Genomic DNA, 10,076 nt, shown 5'->3' on the forward strand with positions numbered 1-10,076 from the left:
ACCTGAGTAACCAATTTCGTTGAGATAAATTAATTTGAAGAAAAAATTTCCTCTTTTGCATGACGAAAACAACTGCAAAGAAATGATGTTTACGCTAATCATTACTCTTTGAGATAACATAATCATTGGTCAGAATAAGGAGAACTAGAAACCATCGAGAATATAACCCACGTTTTATAAAGATACTAAGATTAAATTTTGCATAAATTAAATTAGCATGTCGTGCATGATCATTCTTCCGACAAATTCAACGCTCAGACAAACTTTCGGGACAGAAAGAAAAAGTTAGAATTTTTGACGAATTGCCGTCAAGTGAATCAGTTTTCAATACGAGCGCGAATTGCACAAGATGCTGTATCACATTCGATTACCGCAGTAATAAGGAATTACTGCGGAATTGACAGATTTCGAATTAAATTGGTTTTGCCTACGACGAAATCCAAGAAGTGCGACGCGAACGAGTGAAGTCTGTTAATTTAAGCGGTCAGCAGCAGCCTGCTGCCAAACTTGAGCTCCTATGCAAATGTGAGCGAACCAACGCGTGCACAACAAAGCATATACGAGGCGCTGATGTTCAAAATCAGCGCCCGTGTCTCCTTACCGCACTTTGCTAAGCCTCATCAAGATATTGTAGTTAAAAGTGATAAGTAATGAGCAGTCTCAACAACGACTTAGCGACATGAAAGACTCTAATAATGGAAAGTTCATTTTTTATTAAATTGTACTTGAAAGTATTATTAAAATTGTACTTGAACGTATTATTAAAATTGTACTTGAACGTATTATTAAAATTGTACTTAAAAGAATTATTAAAATGGTAAAGAATTATCAAAATGGTAGGAGACGGAAAATGATAATTGTACGAAGTCATTTACATGTTTTACTAATCACAATTCAACAGATAGGCATGATACTGTAAATAGATGCACGACAAGCAAAACATCAATTACCAAAAATCCCCCCAAAAAAGATATCAAATACTGTCAATCTTCCCTGTCTAAAGCAACAAGAGTCATATAAATGTATCTTTCAATTCAACAATAACAAGTATTCTTCCGTTAACATGAAGTAATTAATTGGACATTAATTATTATAGACATAAAAGAAGCAGGTCATTTTTTGAACTAAGATTTACCAATGAAATCAATGTTTACATAGGCATGTTCATCGAGATCGTAATGGGTGCTGTAAGGCCATTTAGTTAGAGTTTCACTTTTAATGCCATCACGCTGCACTAAATTTTGATTCATTAAAACCGAACTAGGACTAGGATGGAATACAGCATTATGAAAGCTTTTTAGGACATTGCTATTCTCATTTCTAGAATCTACGTAATGACTTGATTCCTGATCTATAGAGTTCATGTTCTCTGAGTTTTTACTTTCGCATCTTGTAATAATTTGTTGATATTTTTGAATGTGATCGGCCTTTTCATCACTTAAGTGTCGGTCTTTCACATCAGTGTGAGGAGGCAAACTGAGTCCGTCCTGTAGCCCTGTTCTGCGACTGTAGCTGAGCCGAGTCCCGACCTCATATGTGGGAAGGTTGACGTTGACGTAGTGGTGTGAAGGGAAGGTTCTCTTCATACCAAGTCCGGAAGAAACGGACGACGGAATATGAGATATTGATGCTGCATTCAAGTGAGAGTTTGAGGAACTATCGGGAATTGGAATGCAATTGCTCACGTCGCCTTCTGCCAGGTACGTCTTAGTCTTATCCATATTGCTGATGAAATTTGGAGAAACATTGTGAGGTAATGGTGGCACAATAGACTGCTGGCTCATTGTCGGAATTTTTTCAGAGTAGAAACTACTAGTCACTTTCTGTTGGGCTTCAATTATAGATTGGTTTTGCGATACATTAGAGGTATTTCGAGGTATATCCTCCAGTATCAAATTGATTGCTGGAGATACAGACAGCATAGCGGCAGTATGCTTGTTAGGTAGAATCTTCGGAACGTTGGAGTTGAATTTTGAGGCTTCTGTCTTGTATAAATTTTGAATGAGTGAAGGACGCTGCGGTACTCGAACAGCGGCACCTGCAGACTGCTCCCAATCATCTTTGTACACCTGCTCAAAGCACATACATGGAAAACCTTCGTATTTTCCAGCACTCAAATCATTCGAAAACATTACCTGATTTTGTAGCCAAACAAAAGAAGGTAATGAGACTGGTCTGAGTAAATTTATGTTTTATAAATGCAAATAGAAGTATTTATACTGATTATCAACATATATCTTAAAAACAAGTTGGCCTCAATCTGTGTAATTGCAGCAAAATCTTTTTTCTGTAAAATATAACGAGTTACACAAAACACAAATTAGAATTTTTACTGAAAATGAGCACAATTTATTTTTTAATGAATATTTTCCAAAAACTTGCACTGAGATAAAGTGAGCACTTCATAAAAAATAGAAATGACAAGATAAAATAGAAACATTTTCTTTAACAAGTAAAATTCTCAGTGGGACCAGATTTTCCAGTGTATCGACCATTTACTACGCAGTAAAAATTAAAATCGATTGCATTTATTGATTTCCGCAATAAATGTGTGAATAGTAAGCCGTAATTCTCACCTGTATAGTGAGGTGAGCTACGCAATGTTGTAAACATTCCTTCAGTTGCCTCACGACTGTCGCAGGGTCAGCATCGCGCTGTAGCCGCACCAGCACGCTGCACACCAGCGCCTCGGTGTGTGAACTGCACAACGTTACAGAGATGCAGTTATCATTTCCAAACTTACGATAAAAAATATAACTCAGTACTCACTGCAGTGAGCGACAGAGAGCGCATTTTCTCGTTGACGAAAACGTGAAGTCACAGACGGACAGACAGACGGACATGGCTAGCATAATAGCGCCTTCTTTCATAAATGAGAAAATGCGCTAGAAATGAACACAAAAATTTCAGAGGGATCATAAATTGGCATGCCGAGAGTCGAGCATCCACACCAAATACCGGTACTCAAGCTTCAGCTATAAAAGAATTCTAACCCACCTGGCAGTGAAGAACATGTGACGTGGTCTAATGAAACGAACGGGCTAACCTCTTCTCGTTGTGGGGTCTTAGTGCAGGAAGGGATATCACCCGCTGCCAAAGTGAGGTCTGAAACAGTGGGGGACTTGCCTCACGCCATGGGGTTTGAAAGAGTGAGGGACTTACCTCCCGCCATGGGGTCTGAAACAGTGGGGGACTTACCTCCCACCATGGGGTCTGAAACAGTGGGGGACTTACCTCCCGCCATGGGGTCTGAAACAGTGGGGACTTACCTCCCGCCATGGGGTCTGAAACAGTGGGGGACTTACCTCCCACCATGGGGTCTGAAACAGTGGGGACTTACCTCCCGCCATGGGGTCTGAAACAGTGGGCGACTTACCTCCCGCCATGGGGTCTGAAACAGTGGGGACTTACCTCCCGCCATGGGGTTTGAAAGAGTGAGGGACTTACCTCCCGCCATGGGGTCTGAAACAGTGGGGGACTTACCTCCCGCCATGGGGTCTGAAACAGTGGGGGGTGAGGGACCAGGCGTTGGTATGTCGCAGCTCCAGGACCCCGTCGATGGTGGAGGCTCTGTGCAGCGCCCTCTGTAAAACGCTGTTGCTCGGCACTGACACAGCCTGTGCAGGGATTATATATTACTGCCATAGATATAGATAATAGTCAAGTTTATGCATTTATTTATTAAAAAATTGAAGCATTGTATAAGCAATTGAGGTTATCATATGATGCTCTGTAACGATTATAACAAGTGATCATCTATTGATAATGTATGTATTAACAAATAAACGTTCTTTAAAATGATTAAAGATGAAGCAAAATGGAAGAAAATTATTTATAAATGAGATATCCACCTGCATTAGAACACGTGTTGTGAGCAGGAAAGGTTGCCAGAGGTATGATGCAGCCAGTCCTAGGATGCACATAGCAGTCACTGAGTCAAGTAAAAGTACAAATGTACTTGTGCTGATCTCACCAAACAAGCTGTGGAAGATCAGACTGATCAGAGACAATCTTATACTTTGAAGAAATTAACCCAGTCCTGAGTCAAATAAACAATTCAACTTTCTCTCACAACATTTCTCAGAGCAACAAATAATTGATGTAGCAAGACAATTTCTCATTTAATGATTTTGAGAGGAGCTCAGAAGCTTTTCTAAAATTTTGATGATGTGAATAAATTAGGGAATTTTTATATTGACACAAAAATACCAATTACATTAATTGTACCTGGCTATGAAGGAGAGGGTAACACTGTGAGAAACAAGCATCAGCCAACTAGTAAACACTAGCAGGAGAACAGGACAGAGTTGATCTTTAAGAAACTTGTAAGCATGGGAGCCCAGAATCGATCTGAAAAAAAAAAATTAGTATAGTCAACCAGAGTGGGATAGGCCAGCTTCAAATCACTTAGATCAGAATATGGGTGACAAATATTATATTTCAGGTAACTTGGGTTTTTGGAAAAGCTTTGACCAGGATTTTGGTGAATTTAGCCAATAATAAACAGTCTGAAAATTAAGTCATGGGCAGTTTCCAAAGTCACCCTAGTTGAAAGTCTTTGAAATAATAGTCCTAGTAATATATTATCAGAGTAGATTTGCTCATGTAACAAAATATATCTCACTAATATTTAATGGAAGAATGAGGCAAATATGCATATAGAAATCCACAAAAATTTCAATTCAGTATCAAAGAGTTACAAACAGAAATAAATTTATAAACACAATCACTTAACAAATTTAAAAATAATGATACTACCTAGGTCTCCAGGCTTTTGGCAAATGTTTCTTGGACATTATTGAAAAAGAAGTGAGAAAAGGATGAGAAGCTGCAGTTGAAGCAGCTCTTATGACGCAGTCAATAGGAGACACAGGCATAGTGCCAGAGATGACAGCCGTCAGCACCAACACCTCCAAGCCAAGCAGCAGGGCATTACCAGCAGAACTGCCAACAAATGATACTGAATATTTATGATGGAGAAACTCCTAGGATCATAAGAAATGATTATACAACTAATGAATTGAATAAAATATTCAATTGATTAGATTAGATTTTTAGTATCATATAAACATGAATACAATAATTCAAATTACCAACTCAAGCAGATTTAAAATAATTGAACCAACATTAACATTGATTACATGTGCCACATAAAAACATGGAAAACAATGCCTCATAAAAACATGGGAAAACATGCCACATAAAAACATGGTATTTTGGACTCTCCCATGAATCAATTCACAGCAATTATTTAATGAGGTTTAATCAAGTTGTAACTTGCTTTACCATCAAATTCTACTGAAAAAAGCATAAAATCAAATAACTCAATACTAACCTGCAAGATCTAAGAACATCACCACTCTTAATAAGAAGAAACACTAGGATAACCCTCAGAGTGCAGCAGGTAACCAGAGCCATCAACACTAGACTGCTGAACACAACCATCACCTAGGAATTAGGCACAATACATGTATGAATCAAGATATTAGCATAGGTTGGCAAATTTTGTTACTTCAAGCAGGTTTCATTGAAGACCAGAGATTTTGTTTTGTTTGTTTGTTTTATTTATAATTAGCTTGTTTTATTGACACACAAATTCTCTAGTCTTCCATGAAACACAAGTTTGATTTTTACACAAATAGCATTATCAACATTAAAAAAATTTGAAAAATATTTAATTGCATTAGAAGGTATTTGAATGTTTTGGATAGATAGACAATGCTTGATTGCTAGTCTTCATTTGATACTGTTCCACATAAGAATGGAATACTCACTCTTACTCTGATGAGTCCATAGCTATAATTGCTGCTAGGAGTAAATGAGTCAGACCACAGCCCAATCAGATGACTCACAATGCGAAGTAGGTTGAATAAACAGAGGTTGTTGAATGACAATAAGGCTGGGGAAAAAATGAAAACATGTTTAGGAATATGGCTTATAAATTAATTTAATTACTTGTGAATCCATTTCAATCCATTTTTATACAATACTTCCTAACCGTTGTAATTAGTAACTCATTTTAGTGGGGAAGAGTGGTTCAATTATTATGCTTGAAAATATCTGCAAAGCGTGGATTGAGATTCTTTTAACTATAGCCATGATATTGTAAAACTTTTTCAAGTGTTTTCACAGATCTTATCAATCCATTTTGCATCTTCACTGGAAGCCACTGTGCAGAGAGTGGATGAATATTGCAAGATCTTTGGTGACGCTTCAGTAGCCAAATTTTCGCCTTCAGAAGATCTTGCCGACACATTTAGATTGAAATTCTTGCATTTAATATATTTTTCAGTCTTCGACCAACTATTTAGAAAAAAAGTAAGGTTTCCGGTGCGTTGGATGGAATACGATGCAGCGACGGCGACGCATCTTTAAAATGGCCGGCGACGCTTTGGGCTTAAAAATCCATATATTGGCAACGCTGCATCCACCCTCTGCATAGTGGACTGGAAGAAAGGTGTCATTTGATGAGGTTCAAAACAAATTGAACAGTTTTCAATCTATCTTAACTTATGTAAGAAATAATTTCAGCCATCAAAAAATAATTGCACAATGCTTGGAAATTATTTTTGTGCAAAAATTATAAAAAATATCAGTTATATTACTTATTAGGGTAAACGCGGTATATTCCGACATCGTAGGTAATTCCGTCACTTCTCTAGTTTTTCCTTTATATTAAGCTTTGTTTTAGTTCCATGCGTTCATTGATGGTTGAAATGGTGACGTCATACATTTGCGTGTCGAAATACTGCAAAAACACTAGGTCTTGGCCATCTAGCAGGAAAATATTGAGATCCAAAGAGAGACAATGCATGCCACGTGGTGAGATCATCGAAAAATGTGTCAAATTTGACAGTTGACATGGCTCTACCAAATAGTAAACAACTGTTTTTATAGGAAGAATATTATGGTTTGAGACTTTTAAATACGTCTGTGAATATATTAGGAATCCTTTAAGTATACTTGAATTTGCTGATTTCAAGTTGTAAATAAATTAATAGATGATCAAGTTGAGATGGTGGATTTCGACACATGAAAACTAATTCCGACACAACTTGAATTGGACACACACAGATTGTTCAAAGCTTTGTACAAAAATTGAAATTTGCTTAATTAAAAGCCTAATAGCTGTTAATTAAAACGTAATTAAGTAGTTCAATATTCGTTAGTGTTCTAATTCAAAGCCGTGTTGTATCCCAATACAGCTCACACAGCAAACGGAATTCAAACATGTGGATGTCGGCAATACATATCAGTTAAATTTGAAGCGCTGACGCAATACGACTCACCACGTGTCGGATGTTGCCACACAAAGTGACGGAATATAGGGATTTGGTAGGTTTCCATTCTAAAGGCTTTTTAATAAATATGGCAACATTTTGTGACGTTTCATCGTTGCTGACGCGTAGTGAAGTGTTTTGAGAGTCATGTGAAGGCAACAGAACTTACGTAATGCATACGGTTTTTTTTATAGTTTTTCATTTCTCGATGTGCCCTTAAAGTGTCGGAATATACCGCGTTTACCCTAATGATGTCAGACTTGTCAGTATAGCTAAATAGGCAATTAGGCATAGGATCTGTCACTCTCTGGTGTCTCAAATTAGGTAACACACAGTCTGTAAAAAAAATTTATTGAGGTTTTATACTTTGAAGACATGTTATTTAGAGAGAAAACTATTGAGAATATATAACATACATTTTAATTATTCGAAAAAACTGCTCCGTCAAATACAAAAAGGTCCAAGATCAATTTATTTTTTATACACTCACCAAGGCATGTTGAATGTTCTGATATGAAACTCTGATAGGCAGACAGAAAAAATGAAACCAGAAGAAGTATCGAATGAAACCAGTTCTTTAAAAGCAATTGGACTAGGTCATTCCAAAAAGATGTCATTATTACGAGTTTTGCCTTTTCTTTTAGTACAATTTTTTCGACATTTCATCGGACCACAGTGCTGCAGTATTTACGTCAAAAAAAATCGGACACAGCAGGTTTCCGTTCGGAAGGAAAGCAGGATTTCGTTGGTGAATGCATTCGTTACAATTTTCAGCAATTCTTGATACGAATTTAGTGCGCAAAGGAACTTTCAATGAGTGTCGTGATTTAAATGTTCAATATCAAATTGTTCACGCTCTACGAAATTGCAAAGCGTCGTTGCGAACATCGGAAAATACTGCAGTAGATAATGAGTGCAAACCGTCATCTGTATCATAACATAACATAACATAATGATGTCGGCGCTGAAATGTAGGCCTGATGTGGCCTGTCGCCGATTCTTTATTGGTGATGTTCTGGATTAAAAATGAGTCTCGTACATACTCCAAGAACAGGGATGCTGGGTGATTCTCATCTCTTGGAGAAGATTCATCTGCCCAGTCTATTTCTGTATGGTTAAAGTCACCAACGATCAACGTATGCGACCTGCTGAATGACATGCTTGGTAAAAGGCTGTTTAGTACTTTTATTGTTATCAGAGGAGCTGTTAGGTGATCTGTAAATGACCCCTATGAGAAGGCTATCTTTGCCTTTTAGAGTAAGTTCACACCACACTGATTCTCTAGCTGATTGATGCTCTGCAGATAACTTAACTTGTTGGGCCCCATAAGAGGTTCTAACCCACAGAGCTACACCTCTACTGCACTGCTCTTCATTCAAGTTATGAAAACAATCAAAACCTGGCAGCTGAAATTCAACAGGTACAATTTCCCCCCCGTGATTTTTACGAAGTGTTTCTGTAAAACAAATAATGTCTATACACTCGTTTGCGATCACGGTTAACAGTTCACTTTTTTTGTTCAAAACGGAATCCGAGTTCGTGTAAAAACATTTTAAAACTTTTTGTGCACTTTCACTTTGATGTATGCGGTTACTCCCTACATTATTTACAGGCCTTAATCTACGGACATCATTCCTACTAATTACTTGTCCTCCATCTCCTCTGACTGTCCTTGAGCAGCCGGTGTTGTCTTGGCAGCTTGGAAGTGATTCTTTTATCACTTCCCATATCATGGGCGATTATCTGCAACATTTGCTAAAATGACAGATTTTTAAAGAACACGTTTTCAACCTATCAATTTTTCTGCCATGGATATATGTTAGGCGTACTAAATTGAGGTCTCGGACAAATTTACGGCCGGACCCGCGGCCAGAAAGGTTTCCTTAGTGTTTTTATGGGTTTCTCTAGTTTTTTTGTGTTTTTAATGGAACGTGTTCCTAACCTGCGAGGTTTTCGTTAATTGACTAGTTTTTATCTATTTTTGTAGTCCGGCGGCCGCGAGACCGGCCGCGGGTCCGGCCGTAAATTTGTCCGAGACGTACTAAATTGTTATAATCTTTTGAATTTGGCATTTAAGTTGGAAAACGTGTTCGATGTGCCTTCCGCTTGTGTTTTGCATTGCATTGAAGTCTAGTGGATAAATTAATCTCAAGCTCATTCGATCATTACAAATTTCATACAAATGGCTTTTTTATTGTATTCAAATATCACCAAAAGTCCGTAGTAATCTGTACATTTGGCAAATGAAATAAAATATCATAATGGGCTACCGATAGTTTTGGTCATGGTTGAATTGTTTTGGTTACCCTTTTACGCAGCACGTACCCAGAACACACGTACATCTGAGCCCCGTTTGAACGATGCTAAAAAGCTGTTTATGCCTGGTAATACAAATCAGATGTATGCTGTTTACTTGCATGCTTGTTTGGCATAAATAACCATGATAATTGTTAGCGCCGTAATTCTTCGAAATTTTTGTCAATAGTCATCGTAAGATGATGAATTGTAAGATGATCAATATAAATACAGAAAATATAACTCAGCACTCACTGCAGTGAGTGACAGACACATTTGTCACTCACTGCAGTGAGTGACAGACACACATGCACAGTGACAGGCGCATTTTCTCGTTGACGAAAACGTGAAGTCACGGACGGACAGACAGACGGACGGACGAGCACAATAGCGCCTTTTTTCGTAAATAAGAAAAATGCGCTAATAATCAATAGAAATAAGGTGCAGCCACGTGCATAAACATTCCCCTGCTTACAGCAACAGACAACTTGTCCCAGGTCC

The 10,076-nt window shown here is 37.8% G+C and overlaps 1 protein-coding gene across 1 annotated transcript; it reads right to left on the bottom strand.

Moving 5' to 3' along the window:
• Positions 1-866: 866 nt before the first annotated feature.
• On the bottom strand, positions 867-8,016 carry LOC108669327 (zinc transporter 6-A). Its single transcript, XM_018156631.2, has 9 exons — positions 7,771-8,016; positions 5,775-5,899; positions 5,336-5,448; positions 4,759-4,944; positions 4,228-4,350; positions 3,852-3,981; positions 3,484-3,617; positions 2,577-2,700; positions 867-2,069 (listed from the first exon to the last, which is right to left on the bottom strand). The coding sequence occupies exons 1-9, from the start codon at positions 7,895-7,897 to the stop codon at positions 1,125-1,127; spliced, it is 2,007 nt and encodes a 668-aa protein (XP_018012120.1). The 5' UTR covers positions 7,898-8,016; the 3' UTR covers positions 867-1,124.
• Positions 8,017-10,076: the final 2,060 nt, after the last annotated feature.

This window comes from Hyalella azteca, unplaced genomic scaffold (assembly GCF_000764305.2).
Source record: "Hyalella azteca isolate HAZT.00-mixed unplaced genomic scaffold, Hazt_2.0.2 contig12682, whole genome shotgun sequence".
NCBI lineage: Eukaryota > Metazoa > Arthropoda > Malacostraca > Amphipoda > Hyalellidae > Hyalella > Hyalella azteca.